The 27,891-nt window shown below is 45.4% G+C and overlaps 3 protein-coding genes across 4 annotated transcripts in view; all 3 read right to left on the bottom strand.

The window, feature by feature from the left end:
* hoxb3a (homeobox B3a) overlaps positions 1-15,514 on the bottom strand; it is a 61,602-nt gene extending 46,088 nt beyond the window's left edge. Inside the window, exons 1-2 of one of the 2 annotated variants that reach the window (XM_062408202.1) lie at positions 15,421-15,514; positions 4,696-4,992 (exon numbers count right to left, since the gene is read on the bottom strand). The gene's annotated coding sequence lies outside the window, so the exon portion shown is untranslated. Of the gene's footprint in view, positions 1-4,695; positions 4,993-5,109; positions 5,229-15,420 lie in introns of those variants that run through there. The other variant, XM_062408203.1, reaches the window with a different exon arrangement.
* A 1,298-nt stretch (positions 15,515-16,812) lies between these two features.
* Positions 16,813-20,275, bottom strand: hoxb5a (homeobox B5a). Its single transcript, XM_062408981.1, has 2 exons — positions 19,403-20,275; positions 16,813-18,145 (listed from the first exon to the last, which is right to left on the bottom strand). Exons 1-2 carry the CDS (start codon positions 20,109-20,111, stop codon positions 17,898-17,900), a joined length of 957 nt encoding a protein of 318 aa, XP_062264965.1. The 5' UTR covers positions 20,112-20,275; the 3' UTR covers positions 16,813-17,897.
* Positions 20,276-23,785: 3,510 nt separating this feature from the next.
* LOC133971544 (homeobox protein Hox-B6a-like) lies at positions 23,786-27,526 on the bottom strand. The gene is made up of 2 exons (XM_062408951.1): positions 26,716-27,526; positions 23,786-24,907 (listed from the first exon to the last, which is right to left on the bottom strand). Exons 1-2 carry the CDS (start codon positions 27,263-27,265, stop codon positions 24,624-24,626), a joined length of 834 nt encoding a protein of 277 aa, XP_062264935.1. The 5' UTR covers positions 27,266-27,526; the 3' UTR covers positions 23,786-24,623.
* Between the last annotated feature and the right edge of the window lie 365 nt (positions 27,527-27,891).

Raw genomic sequence — 27,891 nt, 5'->3', positions numbered from 1 at the left:
AAAAAAAAATACAATTAAATTAAAATAGAAAAAAAAAGGTCTCCATCCTGTTCAACCTGGAGCTGGCTTTTAAAAGTATGAGGTTAAACGAAGGCACTCAAGAGGAGAGCAGACATTATCAATCGAAAATATTTAATACATTCCTGAAAAAAATCCAATGAAATAAATCTGTGTTTACTGTGTTAAAAAAAAAGAAACACATTAGAGGATGAGACACGTTTTTTCTTCGTTCTTATTTTCACTTTTACTGCTCTACGAACGAATCCAAATGGCGCATGATTTAAATGCGTCACAGCGGAGTAACAGGAGCTGCAGGCCTCCCTCTGCTCCCTCTGCTCCTTCTGCTCCTTGCGTCCTGATCCATCGCCGCCGCCGGGTATAAATCCACTATATACTCCCCTAGAAGCGAATTTGTGATTGTTTTAATGATTTGTACACAAATCCGGATCTACAGGGTAGATATAGAAGACAGAGGCTCTCTGGAGGCACAAGCTGAGCGTATTCATATGCACCTGAATTGATTTCATAAAGTCACTGTCGTGGCCCCAGCGGAATATTTTTCCTCCGTTTGTACTGTCTGCTCAGCGCTGAAGGAAAACTGGGAAATGAACGCACAGTTCGATGCCCCAACGCTTCCTGTGTCAGTCCAGGAAAATAATTAAAAATCTAACAAATAAAAAATTAAATCCAAGAGAGGTGGCCAGCTGCAAGTGGGCCCCAAGCTGCACTACAGGCCCTTTAAATTATTTCCCTTATCTAGGATTAAATACAGAGATATAATTTACGACTGTGGGAGATAAACAGACATCTATATATCAAACAGTGTCATTTGCATTGTGTAAAATGTGTGTACGGCTGGGATTGTTTTAAACATCAGGCCTGCTTTTTATCCAAAACATTGGTACAGTTTCCATCCACGGTTTAATTAAAGCAACATGTAATTATGTGAAAATGAATTCCTTAAAATAAAAATAAAAAAGAAGCTCCAGTCTCGGCCTGTTCCTAAAGGGTGGCCATGAAAGAAAAGACGGATGACTTGGCACGGACACACACACTGTCCCATCGCAAACACTTCTGACTGATGTCCCTGAAGAATGGATGGAGCAATAACGAAATGAATCCACGTCCCTTCAGTTTGGCAAATGCACTGAACTTTGTTAACTCCATTAAAAGCTCCTAGTCTTTTTTCTTTCTTTCTTTCTTTCTTTCTTTCTTTCTTTCTTTCTTTCTTTTTCAATAAATAAATCATGAACATCTAAACACACATGGCGTCCAGTTAAAAACAGGGTTTGTCGTGTATTTAGCCCTGGACTGGTTTGTGTGATTCATATATAACATCTGAGAAGAGTGGATCTTGAAGCTTTTTTTCCACGGAAAATGTTTTGGATATTTCCAGTGTCACTTCTCTCTGCTCCTGTGCCGCTCCCACATTGATTTTGTGACACCGACACTCCCTCGCTGCTGCGGGCGACATTACTGTTCTCCGTTTCCTACAAAAGTTGCCCATACATCACCACGAGGGACCAGAAGAGCAGAGAGAGGGGGAGAGTCACTGTCACCGTGGAAATAATCCTGCTTTAATCCACGGTTTAGATGTAGCATCGTTTTTATTTGATTTCCCCTATATTTGTTGTGGCGTTTAGTTGGAATACAATCCAGCATAGCCTTAATTCTATTGTATTCTATTGTATTCTATTCTATTGTGCATGTGTGGGTGTACCTGTGTCACCTTGACCTCCCGCTCGGCCTCGGGTCAGCTATCTCAGGTATCCATCAAGGTGTGTTCGGTCTGACTGCGGCACTTCCCTTCTCTCTGTCAAGTTTGTCAGCAGCAGCCATTCATTTGAACGAGGGCTCAGAGTTTCCGGCTGCAGTTAGTGCTTACCCAAGATATAGAAGATAAGGAGACGGTCTTCTTAAAAAAAGTATTATCTGATCAAAGAAGATTCTTAAAATGTGCATCAACAACGCGCAGATAAATAAGTACATCTGTATTGTGGTGTTTACAAGTCTTAAATATCACAAACCTGAACTGGGGTTCATGTTGTGACGCCAGACAGACACTGGTGTAAATAATGTGCTGTAACATTTACATGTAACACCATCTGAAGACAGTTAAAGACAGATGACCAAACATCCGGATACAGTGAGAGGAAAAGGTCAGCGCCTCTGGATTTACACACGTGACTTTTACTGCGGGTCGTTTCCGTCAAACGCAGATGGAAATGTTGTTTTGTTTGTTTGTATGTTTGTTTAGAGACGAGGGTGCCAAATCAACGCAATAAAAAAAAAGTGCAGCGGAAGAGAAGCAGGGATGAGTAAATAACTTGTTTCCCCTTTAACCATGTTGTTGCATTCGCGGCACAGACGCATTTGTTGTTGGCAAAGAGAAAAACCGACTCGTGCTCGCTGGTTCTGTTTTCACCACAAACTGGGATTAAACTGCGCTGAAGTGGATTCGTTTTACCGAGTGTCAAGGTAAGAGCTCACGTTTCTACAGCCGAGCGTTCTTTCACTGCGACGGGCTCATTATCTAAGAAGTTGAAAAACAATTCATGGTCGAAAAATATAAAATGTTCAGCTCTGCGTAAAGTAATATTCTAATTACATTTAGCCCATATTTTGCTGCTCAATATTCTGTTTAAAAATGGCTATCTGAAAAATTCCAGTTAAATGCCAGAGTTTTTTTTTATTTTCCAAACAGCAGGCCTGAGCTGGTATAAAGGCACAGTCAGAAAATGCAACTGAACATATTGAAGGGTTAAACGGCCTCATTATTTGCAGCGACCGGACTTGTCATTGCGCTGAGATATTACCGAGGTGAAAAGGCTGCGGGGACAACGACGGAGTTGAGAAATGCAGTTTAGCTCCTTTGTGCAGTTTGAAAAATAAATCGAGGTCCGGTCCCCTGGTTATTGTCATGCAAAGTAACGGACAGGGATAAAAATGAAGTGGCGCGGCGGCCTGTTCCTCCGTGTGGTGACTATTAATCTGAAGGTGCTGCTTTCTTTCTGGAAGTCTTTGTGCGAATTAAACCAAATGAATTTAGAGAAGCAGCAGACGGACGGGCAGCGTGTGAGCGTATACTGCGGAATGGAAACAGCAAATACCCGAGTCAACTAAACAAGACTAAAGAGGTGCTCAGATGATATATAATATAATATTCTGCTGCATTAGGACTGTGTCCAGTTCTTAAGCACAAACCGTTCATATCGAAACTGAAACAGAAACTGAGAAGAGAAGAAACTAAATCAATTAAATCAATTAACTAAAACGTCCCTGCAGCCTAAATAAAGTATAAACATAACATATATATAAACCACCACTTAAAATAAATTTACTAAAAATTCCCTGCAGCCTTAATAATGTGATATATAACATATATATTCAACCAATTAAAATGAATTAACTAAAAGGTCCTTGCTGCATAAATAAAGTATATATATTTTATTTATTTATTCATACTTTACTAAGGGCATTTAAACGCATTGAATATGGTCCAATTCAATAAATTCGATATCCTGTGTGTGTGATTGTGTGTGTAATTGATCAAATAAAATGGTGATCATGAACGTGGTAGGCTTAAGAAAATAAAAAAACATGGTGTCTTCATATCTGCATATGATATGTCAAAGAGGAGTGACGATAACAGGAAACAAATGTTCCCTGTAGAATGGGATTTCTTTTTCCCACAGCAGGTTTATAATCAAACAAGCAGCAGATTAGAAATCAGCAAAGGTAAATAAACCACATGCCCATATAGTGTAAGCTGGCAGCATGATGCACCATGTGCTGGTGTATAGGCTCCACCAACAGCAGAGAACCACACATCTGGATGCAGACAACGCTGCTCAGTCAGAACCCTTTCTAACATTTTAACTCCAAGAAGCCAACAATGAATCAATCCCGCTGGAGCATAACCTATTACTTTTGTTATAATTTGTTTAAACCCACAAATAAAACCAACAGGCAGGTTTTAAGGGGAACAAACCAACGTTAGTGACACAAGTATCTGCTCTTCTGAATCACAGAAATATGGAGTGAAACTGAATCTAGGACTAAAGGAAGAGAAAGTTGTCCTGAGTGACCTTTAACCTTCCACTAGCCACGACCTGGCCTTCACCAGCAGCCGCACTGCATCCATCTATCTATCTATCTATCTATCTATCTATCTATCTATCTATCTATCTATCTATCAAGTTACAGTGTGACAGACAGAGAGAAAGCACATCGTATCATAATGACAGTTGCATGGGTGGATGGGCTTCTTTGGTAAATCTAAACTATCACAAGTATGTCTGTGGTGCACCCTGAGGTCAGCTAGGGGCCCCACGTGATGGCTTCACTATTCAAAGCAGCCCAACGTGCAGGTACAGTGAAGGACATTGAGCTTTGAAAAACCCTGTGCACAATCTGATCAATTAAAGACACACATGAAATCATGGCGTGATTAGAGCCTCCACTGTCTTGCAAAGAGGAGGAAGAAAAGAAAGGAGGATGAGGGGGAAAGAGGAAGAAGAAGAGGGGGGATTCTGCGGCAGTTCCGGCAACACGTGGTCTCCCCCCTCCCTCCCAAAGCACCTGCCACACCGCACGAAGCGTACACACGCACACACACACACACGCTGATATGCAAACGAGGAAAGCTTGTACTTCTACCAGGCAGATTTCTATGTCTTTGTGTGAGTTACTCACTCCTCTGTAGCTCGCGGAGCTGCGTCTCTTCCTCCTCCTCCTCGTCTTCTCTCTTATTCCCTCTCTTCTTGTCATTATGATTTTTTCTTCCTCTGCTCCTCTTCTTTCCGTCCCCAGAAAATGGCAATTGTGTTAATTTTTTTCTCACTCTATTTAAAAAAGAATCATTCACACCTCAGTCCCTCCTCTCTCTCTCTCTCTCTCTCCCTCTCTCTCTCTCTCTTGCTCTCTCTCAACCTCTTCCTCTTCTTCCGACGCCACAGGTTTTTTGGACCTCTTCGGGATTCTTCGGGGTATCTTAGAAAGGAAAGAAAGAAAAAAGCTCGTTGTCATTTCGGCGGACACTTCCGCTCGCTCAGACACACACACACACACACACACACACACACAGACATGCACGCCACACGCACTCACATTGACCCGCACTCTCCGGTCTCCGGTGAAGGGCGTGAGGACGACTGCATCCGATCCTTGTCACTTCCACTCCGCGTTTCAAAAAAAAAAAGACACGGTAGGAGGCTACGGAGGTAGAAGCAACTTTAACGGCGATAATCCAGAGGAAAATGGAGGCAAACACGTCACCGCCCCCCCGCGATAACCCCCCCCCCCCTCCCCCAGGCGCCGTCGGTAACGGACAGGGGAGACACCCGCTCCCCCGGTGGTCGGTCCATGTGTTATCCCGGTGTTGGGCTACACCGAGCGGTTAGGGGCTGTGGGGAGACCGAGCAGGACTGCTGTGGAGACTGTGGGCTCTTTAAGCCATTAAGTGTTGAGTGTGTGTGTGTGTGTGTGTGTGTGTGTGTGTGTGTGTGTGTGTGTGTGTTTGTGTGTGTGGACTGAAGTTTTCAAATTAATCTGCCAGTTTGGCACACTCTTTGTTTAACGGGCGAGGCGTGTCACCCCGCGTCCCCGGTACAGATTTAAATATCGGAGCTACGCGCTGACCTCCCGTTCACCCCGAGCTCAACCAAGCCCTTTCCCTCACCCCCCCCCTCCCTTTTCCACACCCTTTCTTTATGCCATTTCCACCCCTCTCCCCCTCTCTCTCCCTCTTTCTGTCATTTTGTTCTTTACTCCCCCTCCCTCTCTCTCGCTCCCGTCATACTAAATTGAGTTGGAGTCATTACTTTGAAGAAAAATGGTCGGCAGATATGGAGGAGGAGAAAGAGGGGGGTCTCTCTCTCTCTCCTTCATAAAGATACTTCTTCTTCACTACCAGGATCATTTCTCCTTTTCCTATTGTCGAAATATAAATGACACCGCCGCGCGCACTGATACGCGTGCACGGCGCAGGCGCAGGCTCACCTCAGAGGAATTGTCTGAAATGATATTCACTCCTCTCCTAACTGTGTAGGGAGTTTACACAGAGAGAGACTATACTAAGTGGGTTTTCCCACATAAATATATAATAACATTTGTGGTATAACTTCTTGTTTTTGTTTGTTGCTACCTTTTATTAAGTCACATCTGAGGCTACATTCATTTATTTCTGTCTACTTTTATTCTCACATTCCTATTGTTATTTACTCTCTGAACCATAATAAGGAAGTTTATATTGTTTCCTTCGCACTTTGTCCTTTTGAGAACTTACTTACTCCACAACTAATAAGACAATTCATAGCAGTCTTAACTCCATATTACAGTCTGTCTACTCTGATCATGACACATCTCACACCTGACATTCATTCCATTTGATTTAGTCACATTACCAATTCTATTACAACACTTTAGCTACATTCTCTTACTGAGCAGTGAAGAGTAAGTTCTTATACAAGTAAAATAAAGACATACTTGTAAAAATATGATCAAACAGAATCAGAAAAGGAGCTGGGAGCTGGACTCTCACTCTAATATTCTACATAATAAAGACATTTTACTTGGTCTCTCCAATGCGTTATGTTGGGGGAAACCAGGAGGTTGATATAGTTCAATTTATTAGTCAGATCAGAATTTTCCGTAGCCAAGTAACTCAGATCTCTGTGAATCTGCTCCTCAGGGAGAACAACCAGTATGCAAAGCTTTGGATCCAATTAAACTTTGTCTTACTAATTTTTTTCATTTTGATAAAAAGCACTTTGAATCGGCTATTTTAAATGTGCACTACAAATACACTTGCTTGCTAAAACTAGGCTGCTACTATGTTGTGACCATATGAGGCCGGAAATGGCAGCTTGCAATGCAATTGGCAAGAAGTGCATTTCTAAACCACCAATCAGAGCCGGTCATTTGTAATATAACTGTAGCTGCTGGTTAGTGTCATGTTAATGCATTTGCAAAGTTGTTTAGAATTTCACTATGGTTACTTGTGTCCACACTCCTCCACCCTGCTAATTACCACAGCATTACTTCCCTGATAACTCCCTGATAATATACATTATATCAACAGCATCATCACTATCTCACAGAACTGATTAGCGTTATTGTATTTTCTGTTTGCTTTCATTTCTTTTAAAAATTTCGGAATAATTCTGTATTTTTGGTGAGTATGTCACATTCTAAAATGGCCGTGCACGTGCAAGTGGACGTCATCATTTAAACATATGCATGGCCAACTGCCTGCTGTGAGAGGAGCGAGCCTGCTACGACCTCAAGTGAATTAACTCGGTGAACTCGGGATGAACCTGGATAAAGAGGGGACCTGTAACCTGGTTATTCACTCATTACCTTCATGGATGTGAAGTGGGGCCAACTGGGCCGGGCTGAGCCGTGCCTGCAGGCCAGTGTGTTTACGTCAATAAACAGATTATTCATTTACCGGGATTATCATCCAGTAGTAACTCAGTTCCTGCAGCTCCGCATAGTTTATCACAATGTTTGATGTCAAAGTGGCCGCTCCACAGATTCCACGAGTTTACCTTCATTACCTTATATTTCACTTTATCTATATCTCATCATCAAATATCTGCTTCAGATGAAATATATTGCTTGTTTGCCACATCTGGGTCACTGCGTGTGAATACGATGCACAGACGTGTTGCCAAGTCCTTTTTAAGACGAGAGAAAAAGAGAGAAAGAGAGAAGGAAAAGGGTTGTAGGCTCATTCCTCTCAGCTCAGCGGAGTGAACTTGGCCTCCCATTAATCTCACAGTGTAAATCAGATAAGCAGAGTAATCATTTTGGGGACGGTGGAGGATATTGACAGGCCTGTGCTGATAAGGCTGAGCAGAGGAAGTGCGCTGCTCGGCTGAAATTATTTGGGAAGCATTTGCACTGACCTCTGGTTATTTACACAGACCCCGGTGTTTATGTTTTTTCATTTAAGATATATTAACAAGGACGATTTTTTAACATGGAAGTGAAAATACTTGCTTTTATACGTGGGAACTGGACCAGGCTACTGTGATATTAATGTCAGGAGTGGCCAAAATGTATTGGATTATATAGAGGGTGGTTACAGTGAGCAATGGGTCTTTCTTGTTATATTTATGGTGGTTTATAGAGTCTAGAGTTTCTGCAGCCATAACTTCAATTTAATAGAAATAATGATACTTGTTTATTTTTCTTTAGGCCTTTTGGTTTGCTACTCTTTTCCTTCACCTCTGTAATGACCAGAGGCCAAAATATCAAAGCGTAAAAGTAGTAACCTTATATGAGACAAATGTCAGCTGGTGTGAGGGACATGTGCAGCCAAACACCTGCACCCCACCCACCCACACACCCACCTCCATGTCACCGAATACCTCCTCTCCCACCACAGCCAGCACCACCTTCAACCCCCCTCCTTTTTCCCTGCCTTTCTTTCCCCTTCATCTGTCCCTCTCTCTCCCTGTCTCTCTCTCTCTCTCTCTCTCTCCCTCTGTATGCCAGGAGGAGCTTTGCTTTTGTTACCAGGGGACAGGAAGGGAAGGTCAGGCCTTCACCTCTCCTTTGCCTCCCTATCATTTCTCTCATCTGTACCCCCCCCCCCCTTCCCCTCCCTCTGCCTTTGACATACAGCAATTGGCGCAGATTGGAGTGAGTGAGGGGAGGCGAGGCGAGGGCGGAACTCACGCACGACGAGGAACTTTTGACCCTTCAACTCGGTGAACCCGGAGCTGCAGCCATGGCTGCCGCGGCCGGGACGTGCAGCCCGGCTGCTCTGCTGATAACAGCCAGGGCCTCCTCCTGCTCCTCCTCGTCCACAGACTCAGGGGGAAATAGGAAAGATATGGGCCACTTTATACACGCTGCTCCTTACTACTTCCTCCGCGTGTAGCCGTGAGGAGGAAATAAATAGTAACGTAAAGAGAGCGGACATTAATCAGCGGCGCCTCATTAAAACGACACTTTTATCTGTGCGCAGACATATTTGTGTTTCTCACTCACCATCACTCAGCCGCACCAGACGGCGACACTTCTGACACTTGTGTATTTGAAGAGACGGGAGGTTGCAGCGGGCTATCGTCGGTTGCAGGAGGCAGAGGCACGGGGGACGGGGGACGGGGGCGCGTGCAGGGGGAGAGGGGCCTCGCGAAGCATGTCGGGTCGCCTCACGCCGACCTCCTGGTCTGAAGCGGGCTCTGGTGGCGGCGCGAGGGAACTGCAGCAGGCTCCGGGAATAATACAGTGCAAAGCCTATGTGTTTTGCTGTGCGTGTGCCTGCGTAGTGGCATATTCTTTAAAAAGAGCTCCGGTTAATCTTTTCAGGGGGGAAAAGACTCAAAGCAGCTTTTAGATATTGAAAAGTCTGGACAAGCTGTAAATGCTGGTCATACTTCAACATTTCCTCAATAGGCCTACTATTACAGCAACTTATAATGTAACTATATATGTACAACAATAAAGTAAAAATAAACCTCTATAAGGCTGTTTTTTTATTCCGAATACGTACAGAATAAAGAAAGGATCAAGGTTGTGTTATTTTGGAATTTGTCCGTTCTTTGTAATGTACAATGTATATAACATACAGCAGTTAAATGTGTGACTGCGGGTGCTGTTGCATGGTGCCGTCTCATGGCTGATAGAATACATGTTGTTCATTCATGTACAGCAGTCCCACGTAGCAGAATAGTTTTGGCCCACACCAAACACTGTCATCCATCCCACACTGCGTGGAATGGTGGCACTTGGTTGGGCTGCTCCTGTTTGCCAGATCTGGACCACAAGTAAGCCATAGCAATACCGCCTGTCAACCAAACGTGCCAAAGGTGGCCCAAGTTAGTTTGGTGCTATTTGGGCCATATTCACATTTACCACATGGGCCACTCTTCACAATCCAGATTACACCTGGCATGTTTCTCAAAATCCTGCCCACATTTGTTTTGGGATATATGGGCCACATTTGCTATTTTACAAGTGGTCTACTTTGGGCTCACTTCCATTTAGTCTGGACCACAAGAGGGCCAGAAGTGCCGCTTCAAGGCCTGAAGTGCCTTACATCCGTGTGCTATCTGGGGTTTAGTGGTATACGTCTAAGAACAGCGTTCAGTCCAAAATACATTATGTTGGAATTGCAGAAAAATAAATATGTACATCGGTTGCACATATTTAATTGATAATCTATTTATGTAAATAGAATCTTTGTTAAAAGAACACTACAGAGTGTTTGCCACGCATCTGCTGAACACTCTCTATCCTGAAAGAACAAACATAAAACTCAGCCATCCCCTGAGTAGAATTAAATCGTTTCAACGTAATCAACTTCGCCTATCTCAACGTCAAGGTAAACAAATCATATCTCACCAGCCTTTATCCACAGTGTCAGAATAAAGTGCCGCAGATAAAACAAAGCAAACACATAATGTCCAGTGTGTTTGTGTGCTGATGTGAAAACAAGAGGACTTTTACTACATGTGTCACACTGAAGTCATGTGACTGAGATCACTTGATGGGGGTGTTGTCACAGAGAGCAGCGCAGCGCGTGTCAGTCAGGAAGCATCCTGGGTATTCAATGACAGACTGTGACAAGATAAATAATGTGGAGTTTATTTAACTGTCATGATGATCCTCCTCATTATCAGGCTATGCTTGGGGTCTGTTCATGAAACTCAATATGAATTCAAGTGTTAGAAATGCGTTTTACTATTTGGAACAATAATTTGTTAGATCTCGTATTTTCTAGATAGATTGTGTAAATGTAAAATACTGTTTGTTTAACTTGAACACATTACAAATCCAGTAACAGCCATTGAATTAACACGTAGATTTGAAGATCCTTAATAAACATAAACTACTACAATTTAAAATTTAAAATGTCTCTTCATTAAAAACACATTGTGACTAAACAATATTTCAGTTTAGAGTATTGTGCATTTTCTTATGTAACAGCTTGTCGTTGACATTCTATCGAAATTATGTATAAAATAAAAAACAGGTGATGCAGAGTTTGGATTACATTAAAAGAGATTACAAAGTAAGCATATCGCATAACATCTATATTATTTGGGCTGATGTTAGAAAAACACATAATGTACTGGTCAGATATTGAAATTAAATTAAGCCTGTATTAAAATTATAACTACATCACGGTTATGACATGTCTTTAAAGTTACATATTTGTATTTATTTTTATATTAACATAGATTCTGTTACACGCAGCTAATCTGATTAAAATAATGGCGGTTTGTGTTTGTCTGGGTGAAACGTGCCTCCTCACTGAGCCGGAAACGTGACGCACCGACATGTAAACAAATAAATAAATAAAGCAGACGGTCTTCCTTTCCTTTCCCCCTTGTTGTTGGTGGAGTAATCACGCGCACACAATGGAACGGTGGCTGCGCTCTCTCTCCCCTCTCTCCCGCGCCTGCGTGGCTCGAGCCCGTCTGCTGACCTCGCGGTGACTTCTCCTCGTGCATTATTCATGAAGCGTGGCCGCGCGGTTCACCCCGATCAGTATGCACGAGACGCTGTCCCCCCGCAAATGCCGACTTTAGCGCAGAGAGATGCTGCGGAGAGGAGAGAGTCAGCAGCCATGACACAGAGAGAGAGGGAAGGAGAGAGCGTGTGCGTGTGCGTGTGTGTGTGTGTGTGTGTGTGTGTGTGTGTGTGTGTGTGTGTGTGTGTGTGTGTGTGTGTGTTTAGGGATCGGGTACAGGTTTTTCTGTGTTATTGCTTCACAGTGTCCACTCCTCTGACTTGACGCAGTCATTGAGTCAAACTCGCAGAAACCACCTGATCAAACTGTTGCTCCCTCTCTCCTTCACTTTCCTCCCTCTCTCTCTTTCTGTGTATGTCGGTGTCAGCTGTCTCGTTCCCTGCCAACAAACCCACTAAACACACCGAAACACACCCCACTCACTCCCACACAAAGCCAGCGTGTCCCTCGCACACTCGCACAAGCGCACACCTTTGCAATGGAAAGAACAGGGCCCGTCGCGTTCGTTACTCACCCCACTCATCATCACCAGCACAGAGACTGTGAAGCCAAACTCAGCGCCTCCTGACAGCCCGGGCAGGTTCAAAGCAGCAGCAAGCCACCACACATAATACACATTATACACATAATGCCGAGGAGAGGCGGCCCTGCAGGCTGGAGCTGCCCTGTGTACATAAACGGGAAACAGATGACAATGACACACACACACAGACACACACGCACGCACACACACACACAGCAAACACAAAATAAGCCATACAGAGCTCTGCTGCAGCGCCTTCACATGTCACAGCCTCTCACCTTACTGTATCCTCACAAGGAGAGGAACACTGTGTGTGTGCGTGTGTATGTGTGTGTGTGTTCGTGTGTGTGTTTGTGTGTGTGTGTGTGAGAGAGAGAGGGGGGGGGGGGTGTCATCATTAAAAGGAGGAAGTAGATGAAAAATGAAATGGGGAGTTTTCTCGCCTTCCTGTTTACTGGACTGAAACTTCCTCAAGGACCCCGAAACACACACATATACACACACACACAAACACACACACTTGTTTATATGGTTGGATATGAAGCGCAAATACACATTTTTGTCACGCTGGAGAAGATATGAACCCGTAAACACACAAACATTTTTTATATCTGATCCTGCATCCAAAATAAAAGACGACATTTAATTATTATCATTATCAATAGTAGTAGTAGTAGTAATAGTAGTAGTAGTAGTAGCAGTAGTAATAGTAGTAGTAGTAGTAGCAGTAGTACTAGTAGTCGTAGCGGTAGTAGTGGTATTCGTCGTCTTCGTAAAAACAGCAGTAGTAGTACTAGTTCCATTTAGATCGACAACTGCGGCAACCAAAACACTGTATAATGATCACAATTATGAATCATTTAATAAATATTTAGCCTTTGTTTTATGCTAAAGTAAATAATGTAATATTATTTGTTTTAATTGATTTTGTTTTTTATTTTAATTTTAATAAACCTCTGACTGATACCACGGACAACTTACCTAATTATAATACATTATTATAATATGTTACTGCTCTTAAATGATTGAAAAACAGGTTTTAATCGGCATTATACATTTTATATTTTAATTGGAAAAAGTTGAACGCATGTGTTGGAGTGAAGCAGCTTCCCTTGATTACCCAGAACAAACTTTACAGAAAAAGAAGAGGGGTTTCCCTCGTGTTTTTCCTTCCCCTCCGGTGTCTGAATAATTTATGGTATCCCGAACATAGCTCCGAGTTCACATTCTTGTGAACTTTGTGAAAAATCATTGTGATGGCGGAGGGCAGCGCCTGGAATCCCCAGATTGAAAAGGCATCGGAGCGGGCGGCGCGGTTTCACATGTAACGTGAACATAACAAATGAGAGTTTGAGAGCAGAGAGGGAACTTCCGAAAGCAAGATCCTCTCTTATTAGCAGGGTACAGAGGATTAAGTGTGCGCTCGTCACTCACCATACTTACATATATGCCGTGTATAAACATATGCTACTACAAGGAGTATTTAGTTTAAGGCAGATACGGTGACAAATACTGATAATAACACGAAAAAAACGATTAGAAAAAGAAAGAAAAGTAGGACAGGCACAGATTTAGTAAATACCAGTAAGGTCAACAATATAGGTGAGGCTGCATGCGAGAAGAAAATATAATATTTCTTTATCAGTAGCTTAATATAATTTTTAAAGAAATACAGCAACTCACTGTTGCTTTCTAAGGCGAAGTATTGATCCCAGACTTGTTTCTTGGATGTTCCTCAGCCGCTCAGTGTCTGGAATGTGTGTTCAGACAGGGATCCCAAACGGATACGTGTTTTATTATGGATGTTATCATGTGTAATGTGAGGCAGCGTTTTATTAGTGCTATATGTTTCACTGCTGTTTTTGGAGTAACTGGTTTAAACGTAGCCTCGGGTTGTTTGAGGGAGATTTTTGTTGTCATCTGGCCTCATTATTAGTGCTATTACTTTAGAAAACCCCGTTAATATTTTATACTCTTCAGCCCGGTGTGCTGGAACTGGTTTCTCTCATTATTATTTTTTTTAAATGTGTATTTGTATGTTGAGTATGAGCCTCAGGCTGTTGGACCGAGGGACCCTAGCACTGCGCAGTTGGAGGGAGTCTCTGGTGTCTTCTGCTACACAGAGGATGTCCCACCGGATGTTTCTGTGCCACGTGATTTAATTCCTGATACATGCAACGTGTGACCGACGTTGGATACAATATTGCAGTTGTGTGACATCGGTTGATGTTACGTATAGTGAGTAATTTTGTAACACTAACTGTGTAAATGTTGGTTGTCACTGGGAGTTCAGAGGCGCTTGAGCTGAGCAGATATACAGTGCGCGCACGTGGCTGTTGAACAGGTCAAAGCTCTGACATTAAAAAAAACCGCAAGGACTCTGATGCTGGGCCTTGGGAATGTTTGCGTGCGCGACGCTTTCTCACTCACACCCATCCTGCCTGGAAAATACAAGGGCGAGGGACGAACAAAGATGTTCTTGTACCGAAGGCCCTCTCTCTCTCCCCGTGTGTGTGTGTGTGGCCTTGTCCATTTTCTTTTTGGTTAATGTTATCATTGTTCACTGACGACAACTTTACGCACAGCTGTCTCGTGCGTAAAAAGAAAAAAAAAACTAAAGGATATGAAACGTTTCCTTTCCAAAAAATACAGATGCAAAAAAAGCCATTAGGGAGGAATATGCTTTCACTTCACAACTAGATTACGATGTGTTTTCCCTCTGATCCAGAAGGGAGCGCACACAAAAGTTGGATCAGTTTCAAGCCTTCATAAAATCACTTGAAGAACAACCAATCAATTCATCAGCCGTTCAGTGGATGAAATATCCTAGTTATCAAAAACACCCGCATTAAAAGTTTACAAAGAAAAACCTCATGGTAGAGCCATGTACTATTCCTTAATCTTTGTTTGACCTTTTCCTTCTACCGTTTTCTTACTCCACACGCACAAACGCGCCAGCTCGCGCACAGGGATATATTGGTGCACAATCGCTGTACGAGTGTTAAGCTCCCTGTGATTACTACGAGCCAGCTCTTCAAGAAGAAAACCACCTACAGCAGGCCCCCTATGTGCCTGCGCGCCATTACGCACAGCCATGATTACGCACACAGTAAAACGCACACAAACGTGTGTGAGTGTGTTGAGGAGAGGGGTGGGGGGCTGCACAGATGTAAAACATCTTCCTCCATCTCAGTCGCCAACACCGTCTCGCGCGGCCCGGACCGGTCACAACAGCAACTCTCAAATATCATAAACACACCGGGGCTTTGCGGCATTCCGCCAGCGGGTTAATACAGCAGCACTACACAGTGAGTGAGTGACATGGTAATTGCACAGCTCTCTCTCACCCCCTCCCCCTTTCATTCTCTACTTATCCCCCACTTACAGGCAGCCTTCAAACAGTACTTACTGTGCGTCCTGGCCCTTTCGATGTACCGGATTTCTTAGCGTCCACAGCGGCACACACCACAGCTTGCCGGGCTCCGCGTGTGAACCGGAGCAGGACCAGCGGCCGGTTGTAGTGGCCTGTTCACTCTCACACACACACACGCTCCCTCCCTCTCCCGCTCTGTCTCTACTTTACTGACCCCTTTAGGATCCCCGCGAAGCCGTTAAACCGTCACTTGCTTTCTAGAATGTGAAATATATAGTACATTGTCAACTCCCCAAAACCATAAAACTAACTTTATGGACCCCACGTGACCAGGGGAGAGCCAGTGAGAGGTATCAGTCTGAGGCCAGGCCCGATCTTTACGGTCCAACTTGCAGATAAAAAGCCTCATCCGTTTGACATGTAAATGTCAAAGCTGCCTTCTTTTTTATAGTTTGGCCCAAAGCAGAAGGGATAGCTCTAAAAATATACCCGGGCACACATACACACACAGAGGAGGCAGGAGACAGAGGCTGCGTCCAGATGAGTCCCGGAGCAGGGACCTTGCCCCCCTCACCCCCAGCAGACTATCAGCTCAGAAACAGAGACGTATGATCAGGGAACTCGCAGCAGCATCAGTCGGTGAGTTTAAAAGTTCAGTCGGTTGTTTACAGTGGGAACCCAGGAGACGGTAACCGGATTAGACCGAGTGTCGCCGCTGGTTCGGGCGGAAAGGAAAGGCCGTTTAGAGGAAAGGGACCCATCTGTCCACGGCGGGCAGTTTGTTGTCTTGTCAGGCTTGGTCAGCAGAGATGAAAATTGGCATTTGTGTGCGCGTCTGCTCTCCACGCCATGTGTGTGTGTTGGTGTGAGCATATTTCGTAATTAGTGAGCTCTGCGCTGTGATGCTGCTGTACCCTTGAAAGTGCTGCGTTCAGGGTTCAAGTTAGGGCTGGACGGTTTTGAGGACAGGCCTCCAGTGCGTTTATGTGATTTTTCCCCGCATGAATTACTTTTGTAGAACTAGAAAATTAAAAATTTGTAAATACAATTACATTTGCATTAGACTTAGTTAATATTGCGCACAGAGCAAACGTGCGTAAAGCGGTGGAGTGGATATTGTGCAGGAACTATAGACTCAGGCCCACATATGGCACAGAGCCACTATTGCACTTCCACCTATATTTTCAGACGGAGAGACTTAGAGAGACACTGAGTTCAGAGTGTGTCAGGTCTTAGCTGCTGATATGACCTGACACCCTCACACACAGATATATGATTCAAAGTTAATTCATAACGGTTACTGGCGGAGGACAATTGTATCACCCGGTGTCGAGCAAAGACGCAGCTCCAGCACAACCTGAAGGTTCCTGAAACTTTTAGCCGTCATGCTTTCCATCCCCAGTCCTTCGTGAGACACATAAGCAACTGTTTACTTTTCATGACGAGTATGAGGAACTTTATTTTTTTCTTTCTTTCTTTTCTCTTAGTTATTGTCTGTTTTACTCCAAGTTACAAACAAATACAAAAAGCTTATTGGCAGAAAGCTTACAGGCCTTACAGGACGGTAGCCATTTCCCTTACATGCGCGCACACACGCTCACACACAATCTCTCTCTCTCTCTCTCTCTCTCTCTCACACACACACACACACACACACACACACAGCGAGTACAAATAGTGAACTGCATGGGTACATTTAAAAATGTCAATATCTATATACATCCTTTCTGGAACATGAATTCAATAATTACAATAGTAATAATATACAGTTACATTTTTTTTGAGTAATACACAACATTATGTGTGGAGACGGAGATGCAGACCGAGCTGACCCTCACACCTTCCCTGTCCCCTGCTCGGTGAAAACTGGATCAGATCTGGATGACAAGTCTCCGACACAGTGGGAGGAAGGGAGCGGCCGATACATTTACTGTTGCTGGGCAGTGAATAACTTACGAATAAGAGCTCACATGCTGACTTTTCTAGAAAGCACTTTGTCAATTACAAAACACCGCACTCGACACACACAACGACATTTAGACCTTAAACAACAGGTAGGTAGTAAGGTTGTAAGGTAGGACGTATGTTAGGTAGCATATTCATCCTCGACTCCTCTCCACTGGACAACTAATTTAAAAACGACAAAGACATACAGGAACACTACGTTTGTTTTTGTTTCTTCTTCTTCTTCTTTTTTTTTTTACAAGAGCAAGTACCACAGTTTTTTTTTACGTTGCCCTAAAACACCAAAGACCAACATGCCGAACAAATAAAAAGTGCTGCGCTGTGTTGTACAGTACTCAGTTGAAAGTAGGAAGTGTTTTTGAAATCTCGATGTGGAATCTGTTTGTGACACATTTCTTCATCACGTCTTCTCCTCCACCTCCACTCTCCACTGGCTTATATTCTTATCTCCATAGCCTCGCTACAGTTTGTTGGGAAGTCTGTGCGTCATGGGTGTAACCTTTCCAAAGTGATGGACGGATGGATTATTTTTTTAATAGGTTCTTTCTTTATGGTTGGAAGGCGCTGCCGACGGTGGCGAGATTCATGCTTTTCAGTTTGTTGTCCTTCTTCCACTTCATTCTCCGGTTCTGGAACCAGATCTTGATCTGCCGCTCCGTGAGGCAGAGAGTGTGTGCGATCTCGATGCGCCGCCGCCGTGTCAGGTACCGGTTGAAGTGGAACTCCTTCTCCAGCTCCAGGGTCTGGTAGCGGGTGTAAGCCGTCCGCGCCCGTTTGCCGTCGGGGCCAGTCATATCTGAGGGTTTCAAGCGAACAAGAAAATGGGGCAAACGTAACATGAACGGGGTTATATTTTTTAAAGAAAAGTGCACACAGAGTGTGGACGCACACAAGACAATGGATGTGCCACAGCGCACTCAAATGCACCAACACGACCACAAATTACCCTCCTAAACACGACTGCAACAACTCATCTCTGGCGGAGCATTATACGGCACAAAGGATGCGTCACACCTCACGACACACACGACAGATTCCGTCCAGTTTGATCGGAATCAAACGGCGGCCTTTCTTCCATTCTCACTCCACAGCCCGTGTTTTTAAAATGCTTTTATTGGTCACATTCTTGTTTTCTATTTTAACCGGCCCTCACCAACACTAGCCTCTCCATACCCTCGCTTTTCACCCTGTCTAGCTTCCCTTCAGGGTTTTATGGCCCCGTCCTCTGCCTCACCTCCCTAATAAAGTTCCCACACGTAAAAACGCTTCACTTGTCAAAGGAGCAACAGCTTCCAAAGCCTTCCTGGCCTCTCTTTCTTCTTTTCTCCCCCCTCACCACCACCTCCACCGCCCGGCTCTGTCTGCGCTGCTCAGCCTGTTGGGCTCTGCTGCCCGGCTCGCCACTCCCCTGACAGATTTATGACGCTTTTGTGGAATTTTCTAAAATAAAAAAAAAGAGGGCGCTGAGGCAGAAGGGGGGCAGCCATGCAGCGTCTGTTGCTTCTACAGCAGCGAATAGAACGAATAACACACGGATGCACCGAGAAAAACATGCTTGTAATCGACCTAAATTCAGATGGTGAACCAGAAACTGCTTTTCTTTGTATACTGTCAGGATTCCACGTATTTTCAAATAAAATACCATATATTATTTATTTGAATAGACGTAATAACCGTGTCTGATATTTTTGGGCCTTTCCAAACACCTTGCTGACTAATTTTTAACAGTCATGTGAAAATATTAAATTGACGCAGTGAAAAAAGGCTTGGCGGGGTGCACACAAAAACCAAGCACCGTGGCTAATTGCGTGACTTTCAGCCATTCTTTGCTCAAATCATATCAAAGCAGCCATAGCTCTACTGGATCTTTAGAGGGAAGCTGATACAAAGAGCTCCATGACTCCCCGTGTAGCTTCCTCGAGAACTCAGCTGTCACCAACCCCATGTGTCCAAACATTCAGGCTACACTACCATCTATTAACCCAGCTTTGTTAATATCATCGCCCTGGAACAGTCTATGACACGGAGCTGTAAACACGAGAGCAACATGTACCATGGTTTATGTGCAGCTTTCTCATCCAGGGGAATATCTGTGGCGTCTGAGCCTCGCTCCCTGTCGTGCTGCCGCAGGCTGGTCCCGCCGCGCCGCCCTCCTGCTTCTGCACGGGATGCGGGTGTCCGGTCCTGGAGGACGGGTTCCGGCCGTGGCCAGTGTCCCGGCTGTGGTGCATCTCGTCGATCTCTGACGACGCGTCGTCCAGCTCCGTGAAGCGCTGCGCCGTGCCGCCGCCGCCGCCGCCGCCACCGGAGGAGTTGGAGGGCAGGTTTGGAGAGCTGAGATTACCGCTTCCTGGTTGCTCCGAGCGCGGAGACGAGCTCTGGGCACACAACTTGGTGTCTCCACCGGCGGATGACAGAAGCGAGTCTGCCACGGAGGCAAGGGAGCAGCTGGAGGGCTGTTGGAAACTCCTCTCCGGGGTCGGGGAGCCATAGCCCCGGGAGTCCCCGACCACAGAGCCTCCCCCGAAGTGTCCTCCGGTGTTGGCGGCGTTGCTGCTCCCCCCTCCCCGGCTGGTGACAGTCAGGTCCATGCCATTGTAGCTGTAGCCATACGAGCCCGTCGCATGGTGCATGGTGGCGGAGGAAGAGTCCCTGTACGTCCCGCCGTTCATTGCGCCGCTGCTGGCTCCATAATTTAGCAGTTGATAGTCGGGGCCATTTGGGTAGCGCCCCGAGAACGAGTTTACAAAGTAAGAGCTCATTTAGGTTGTTTTAGAGAGTTGCAGTCTTACTGTTAAGTACCACGGGGCGCTTGATTTGTTAGATTTCTCTTGGTCGTTATAACGCGGGTACTTTCAACGATTTATGATGTATTAGTGAATTATGGCGTTGCACTGTACTTCGTTTTTAGCTTTGTATGCGCCGTCCAAATATGGGGGTGGGGTGGTGTGTGTGTGTGTGAGTTCGATGGAGGGGTGTGTGTGTGTGCGATGGGGGAGGTGAGGGGTGAGGTGAGGGAGGAGAGAGAAGGAGGAGGTGCGGTCACGTGCTTTTGTTGACCAGTCGTAAATTCTCGCCGATGACTTTGGAGAGGTAATTCATGCTCTGAGGTTTCTAATGATGGAGGGGAGGGCGGGGGGAGCTCTCTCTCTCTCACCCTGCCTCTCTCTCCCCCTCTCTCGCTCTCTCTCTCTCTGCTGGAGGTGCCGGGGGTGAGCTCAGAGCGCCACCTACTGCAGTCATAATTTATTGCAGCGATTAAAGAGACAGAAATGGAGAAACTAGACTGAGTCTGAACTCTCCCGAGTGTCCTGTCATATGGCCGCATGCGTCGTTTCTTTGGAGTCTGTTCAAAGACGTTTGCTCAGGCTGGAGAAGAAGAGCGATGATGTCATCCATAACATAATCAGTTAAAATAAAGGAATAATTAACACGACAATAAAAAAAAATGGAAAATGCCACCTTCTAAAACATCATCAACAAATAACAAAAACAAAAAAAACATCACAAAGTTACAGAGATTCAGCTGGGGTCGTGGGATGCCCCCCCCCCCCCTCAAATCTTTACAGAGCAAAGCGACCCACATTCAATGTTTCCACTGCATCAACAGTCTCAACGCAGTGACTTTATTTAGTCAGTTAGTGTTTTACAGTGTAACAGTCTTATAACCACCTCCACTGTCAGAGTCTAATAGAATATTTTAATTAACTTTTAAGGACCGAAACCTAATCTTCAATGTGACCAAACTCAAAACTCATTAGGCCTTCGACTGTGCTTCTTTCTTTCTCGCTTCTTTTTTTCTTTCTTTCTCGCTCTCTATCTCATCCACTCTGTCTCTCTCAGCTGCCCTCCCTTCCAGCTGCAGAGGAATGGTACACCCGATCTGCGATGTCCAAAGTGGATGGAAATCTACTGATTTATGATTTGTTGATCCGCAGGCAGGGATGCATTTCAGCCAGGGTGCCTCTGTGTGTCTGAGTGTGCGTGTGTTATTGTAGTAGGCCTCAGCGTGCACTCTGGCGCGTATCCTTCATTGTAACGCTGACACACACAACACAGTACATGCACACCGGTGAGAGCATGGGACAGATGAGGAATTCCAGATTTTCAGTGTGTGAAATGATACAAATGAACGCACTCAGCAGGGATGCATATGTGTGTTTGTGTGTGTGTCTGTGTATTGCAGGCCACATTTGAGGTTTCTGAGCTTCTGGCGCATGTAGCATCCGCAAGATGAACCAGCAGTTGGAATGGAAATCATCTTGAATACTTCAAAATAACCTGGCAGAGAAAAAAAAATGAAACTGCCGCGAGAGTTTAGATATCAGCCCTAAATCAGCCGGCAGTTGGCCTGAGAGCAGGCTGCAGAGGCCTTCAAAAATACAGAACCCAAAGTGTGCCAGGAATGCAGGGACAGGCCGGAGGAGGCACTGACCCAGTTGGCACACACTTCTGAACACACTCCCCTCATTATGTATAGATTTCAATCGTCCCACCAAATATTTGTGCCGTGAAACAACTCGACTGACCATTTTGATCCAAACAACTTCAAAAGTGAGAGATCGGAGAGATCAGGGGCTCTGATTTATTTAGATTTGTGAGTTGAAAAACATTCTGGGAGGTTTTCACCTCAAATGCATTACATCCTTTTTGTATACCACTTTTTTGTTCCATTGTTATTATGTTCTGTTGGCTCCACGGTTTGCTCGATGGCACGGCGGAAGGTCAGGTCTCAGGGTCTGAATCCCTCCGCTCATACTGCTTATGGATAAAATCAAGGACTTCATGGCAGATTTTGCACTTACACTAAGCGCACAAATGTGATCATGATCCATTATAATCTGTATCTTAATGTCCAGCTGTGCGCAGATGTTAAGATGCTTCAGATTTTCATACTTTAGCTGCAGTTAAATTGTTACAGATTTTCCTTTTTTTTTCACCTTAAGGTCATGGGAAACGTTTTAAAGTCAACCCAAAGAAAGTCGTAGTGTAAAACAAAGCAGCTTTCAAAATCCTCAAACCTGTTTCAAACATAATCGACGTCTGAGACAAAATTAAAAAAAAACATAACGCGCTTCATTCAAAGTACGAAAAGCATTTTTTGTGTTGGCCAGTAAAGTGAGTCCTCTGAGTCTCAGTTAAACCACCGTGATTAACAGAGAACATCTGCCAGCATATTCACCTTACAGTGGACATTCTCACTGTGGGAGACAAATCAGAAACCCTGGCGTGGTCAGAGCCTCTGAAAAGGGACACCTGTGCAATGAATACACAAACCCATCCAAATCCTCTGCTTGTCACATTCTTCACACTCTATACCGCATAATGTTTCAATATCATATTCATCTGGTGGTGACTTTATAATTCGCTTTCTGTTATTGAACCTAGTCTCACTGCTAAAGCACAGTGAGTATCATGGCTAACTGCAGTGAAACATATCACGTTAAATCTGAACTTACTGCCTCTCACACACAAACTGTTTTATTTTCTCATTACTTGGGCTATTTACTGACAATCTGTGCTGTATATTACATTGGCACCATGTTATACATCTGAACAGGCTTTTATTGGCAAGCTTAATATGTCCAGCTCAATATAGTCAGCACACTGAGTGGAGTGAAGCTGAATTTCTCCACATGCTATTATGAAAAACACCAATAAAACATGCACGGTCTCTTTACCAGAATATATATATATACAAGCTCAGTATCGTTAAAGTTGCGCTTTTTATGTAATTGTCTCTTTTTTGTTCAGAGCGTTTAGAAGATACGCAGGGGTCACGTGAAGTGGGAGCTCGAGAGTCACTCAGAGGACAAGCAGAGTTCAAAGGGTCACGAGGACATTGTCCACTTTGTCTGGGTGAAGTGTGTGCGTGCGTGTGTGTGTGTGTGTGTGTGTGTGTGTGTGTGTGTGTGTGTGTCTGGCCGGCTCAAGGACAGATCAACTTTCTCTCTCCCTCTGCTCTGGTCATCAATTAGTTGAGTCCGGCGGCGGCGGTGGCTCGCGCGCCCTGTCACTTCCCCACCGGACCGCCGCTCGCTCTCTTCCGCGCTTTCAGTGGCCCCTCGGCCTCGACCGTAAATATGTGCGCGACCGTTTTACGCGCACGAGCAAATAATCTGAAAGGTTTACGAGTGTCGAGCGCGGGCGTCGGTGAGTAAGCCATTACATCATAAAACGGCTCGCGCTTGAGTCAAATCTCAAATTATTTACCAGCAAGAAAGAAGATCACAGAAAGATACTTTCTTTACATTTTATTGAGCATTTCTCATAGGTAGTATATACGCAATTACTTGACAAGGACACTAACATAAACCAACAATGTAAAAATCCATAAAATATACACTTTCCTGAACGTTTTAGGTAGTTTGGCGAATAACATCAGTAGGCTACCCCCCCCCCCCCGCCCCACCCCCGCTATACCCTTCCCCACCCACCCATTATAGCGCAAATACTGGAAAAAGTAAAACAGCTGGAAAGGTTAAATCACCCCCACCCAAAAATTACATCATTTTCAACGTACAGGGTGGGTTCTCCGTTGCTTATTTCTATACAGTTTAAATATGAACACCGTATGACAAACACACACTCCTCAGGTGACCCGTGCTGTGCATAGGGGCTTGTTCGAAGGTATATTACACACACGGCACGTTTACCAAATAAGATCGTTTGGTTTTCGCGGGGGGGGGGGGGGTCCTAAAGCTTCACAGCAAGTGCCTGACAGATAAGAAGTACATTTGACATCAAACAAAATAAAATCTAAGTAAGAAGTTAGGTGGTTTTCTTGGAATGCAACAAGGAATTTTTGTGTCTCCGAGCAGCTCGTCCCCGTTAGGTTGCAGGTTACTTTGTTGTATTTTTTAAATACACAATGCCACACTTCACCCTCTTTCTCTTTTTTCACGTCGCTATTTCTCTTTTTTTCTTGCTTTGTTTTCTTTCAACAGTCTGGCGGTTCCTTCTCCCTCCAACTTATTTCCCAGTTTGAGACAGAGAGGCAGACACAGTCCAAAGAATCAGTTGGATGAAATTGTTTAGTGACTGGCGACATTAGGAGGGACTTCTATTTCGCCCTCGTTTTTCCCTCATCCCTCCTCAGGTAAAAAAAAAGAAAATGTTATATATACTTTTTTAGCCCTAAAGTTTTCACACCAGTCACGTCTGGACGCACTTTGAGATGGGGAGGACTGAACAGGCATGTCTTCGCATCCATTCTCCTCTTCCTCTTCTTTATGTTTCTCACATCAGTTTATTTCTTTCATTTTTCCCTTCTTTCATTCCGTCCGTTTCTCCTCTTCCTCGGCACCGTTCACCGTGGAGGAAGAGGACGAGGAGGAGGAAGAGGAGGAGTTGATCAGCTTGTTCTCCTTCTTCCACTTCATCCTCCGGTTCTGGAACCAGATCTTGATCTGCCGCTCCGTGAGGCAGAGCGCGTGCGCGATCTCGATGCGCCGCCGCCGCGTCAGGTACCGGTTGTAGTGGAACTCCTTCTCCAGCTCCAGGGTCTGGTAGCGGGTGTAGGTCTGCCGGCCGCGCCTGCCGGGGCTACCGAAGGTCCCTGAGAGAGAGGGAGGGAGGAGAGGGTTACACTTTAACTGGGGCCAGACTACCACTGTACCTGGTCACACAGCGCGGAGCACTGCGTCACCTTCAGACCGGCCTATTCTTTTCTATTCTATAGTATTTTATTCATTCTTAAACTGTAATTTATTCTGCCAAGTTGAGGGTAAAAAAAAAGTTGCAATTCAACCCTAAATCAAATACATTCAGTACAGTGTATGATTCACATTACGTGACTGCGTTTTTTATTGCGTTGAACTGCTTCAAAAATATAAAACATATAATTAACACAAATAAATAAATAATGATTTTAACATTAGTTGTAAGAATGCTTTATTTTTAAGCAGTATTTATAGGCCTATTGCATAAAATATATATTTTTTTATATCAGTGAAGACAGACGCGCCTTGTTTCTAATACACCGACACTAATAACAATACAAATAATAAACAGATTAGTTAGCACAATGACGGACGGTAACATTTCAGAGGGAATTCCCCCGGTGAGGATCAGTTTCCAGGGCTTCAGTCCCTCGCTCATCCTCACCCAAACGGGCCTCTCTCAGCTCCCGGTGGGAAACAGATCGGCGTGTTGTCATTTTAGCAGCTTCGGTTTCTGTATCGATCTAAGAGCAGCTCCACGTGTATGGACGTGCCCGGCGCCGTGGGGGTTCGCATCTATCTATATCTATATACCCATAAATAAAAAAAGTGAGGCAAAGCGGATTATGGCGGGGCACTCAGGGTTCCCGCTGCCACTCTGGGCTCTCTCCAGCTGCCATTTACGTCCTCGACTGTCATTTATAGTCCCGCGCCGCGTTTGATTCCGCGTGTCTCTCTTCTGCCTGTTTTAACCTCATCCGTCATAACTCGCAGTGTCCTGCAGGGATTCGTACAACAGCAGCCCTCTATTATCCAACATTAGGCTGCGACATCTCAACAGGCCGTTTTCCCCCTTAAACAAAGACAATCAGCTCCTCAGTGCAGCAGCTCGCCACCGTCGCTTTCTGCTTCTTTTTGCTCACAGCAGAATAAAACAGGACTTGTGCTTATTTTCTGGAGACGAATAAATCATATCAGCCCCCCCTCCCCCCCATCCCCTCCCTGCTTCTCATAAACTGTCCCTACGCGTCTCACTTTCACTCGGGAACTTGGCAGGTCCGACTGTAGTAATATCTAATCTGCTGGGTGATGAATAAACATGTGAGATAAGAGAAGGAGGAAGGAGCTGTCATGGCTTTCTACACGTTTCAACAGTTTGGAGAAGCACAGGAAGACGTTCTCTCCTTAAATGGCAGGTGCTCAGGGATTATTTTGTTTTTCTAATCTGGACTGGGAACCCGGAAGAATATTGATATTGTATTTACAAAAAACAAGGATGTACTTAAAGTGAAATGCGAGTAGAGACTTCATGCTTGAAGTTCCTTCTATCTGTCCTCTTTATCTGCTCCTTGTTTTCACCCACAACACTGTCTCTCTCTCTCTCTCTCTCTCTCTATGTGTCTCTCTCTCTGACAGGCTTCCTCTTCTCTTGACTCTCTGCGTCGGTCAGCAGGTCACATACAGTAACAGGAGCTACAACCCAAACAAACCCGCTTTTATGACGGATAATAAAATAGCGAGTCCATGACTGACTGACAGGCCAACAAACGGGGATCATAAAGCAGCTACTGGGAGAGGAGGAGGAGGAGGAGGAAGCAGGGAGCAGAGGGGCTGACAGCGGAAACAAACGTCAGTTTTATGACGGGGATCATAAAATATGCAAGAAAGAGCAGGAGAAGAGGAAGAGGAAGAGGCAGACACTCACCGTTGCACGCGTTCATCCGCTGCATCCACGGATAAATCGGGGTTGACGCCGCGTGCTTGTCGTCCATCGTTTCACCGAACAGCCCCTTCCCACTCAGCCCCGCGCACTCCGCTTTACGGTGCATGCCCTCCTGGCTCAGCGCGAGCTGGTGCTCCTCCAGGCTGCACTGATGCTCCTTGTCCCGGTAGAAGCTGGTGGCCGCAGCCGCAGCCGCCGCAGCCGCCGTGGCGTAGTCGCAGCCACCGGCTCCGGTCGCACCCCCCACAGCTGCCGCCGCCCGGTGCCCGCCATACACTCCGCTGGCCGCCTGCTGGTAGTAGCTGGACGCCGGGTACGCTTTCTCCTGGTGCACGCCGCCGCTCGCGCCGTAAGCCACCGCCGCGGCTGCGGTGACGGCCGCGGCGCCGGGGTAGTGTCTGAGCGGGTGGTCCGCGGCGTATCCCGACGAGTAGAGCGGGATCTGACCAAGGAACGACTCCGCCGACTGTGCGCCTCCACCCGTCCCCGGTAGCGTCACCGGGAAAGAGGAGTTGACAAAATAGGAGCTCATCGGGAGAAAGTGCAGGAGACGAGAGAAAGGAGGAGAAAAGAGGAGAAGAGAAGAAGTAGAGGAGACGAAGAGGAGAGGGGAGGACGGGAGGCAACGAAACAAACACAACAACAACGTTGACGCGCTGAAGGAGCAGAAGAAGGAGGAGTAGGCTAACTGCTAAAGGCTAACGGTTCTCCCTCCCTTCCTCCTGCTTCTGCCTTCCCCTGCCTGCACTTTATGATTTGTTGTGTTTTATAGCCAACAGTCCGACGGGCTGCTGCTATCACTTAGTTTATCACAGATCGGGAGGAGGGGGTGAGGAGGCTGAGGGTGAGACGACAGGGGGCGGGTGGGGTGGGGGTGTATCTGTGTGGCTGAGTGCCAGTGTGGGACAGAGCGAGAGAGAGAGAGAGAGAGAGATAGAGAGAGAGAGAGAGAGAGAGAGCGTGTTTGTGTGTGTGTGTGTGTGCGTGCAGAGGACGGGATGGGGTGACGAGGGATGTTACGGGGGGAGCTAGAGAACAGCTGACCTCAAACTGACCAATGGGGAGCTTCTGTGTCTGGCATTCGTTCGCCCCTTTTCCTTTCGCTGGCGAGAGGAAGTGTGTGTGTGTGTGTGTGTTTGTTTGCGTGTGTGTTTGTGT

The sequence above is a fragment of the Platichthys flesus genome, chromosome 16 (assembly GCF_949316205.1).
Source record: "Platichthys flesus chromosome 16, fPlaFle2.1, whole genome shotgun sequence".
Taxonomy (NCBI): domain Eukaryota; kingdom Metazoa; phylum Chordata; class Actinopteri; order Pleuronectiformes; family Pleuronectidae; genus Platichthys; species Platichthys flesus.
This window is presented reverse-complemented; position numbering and strand designations above follow the sequence as displayed.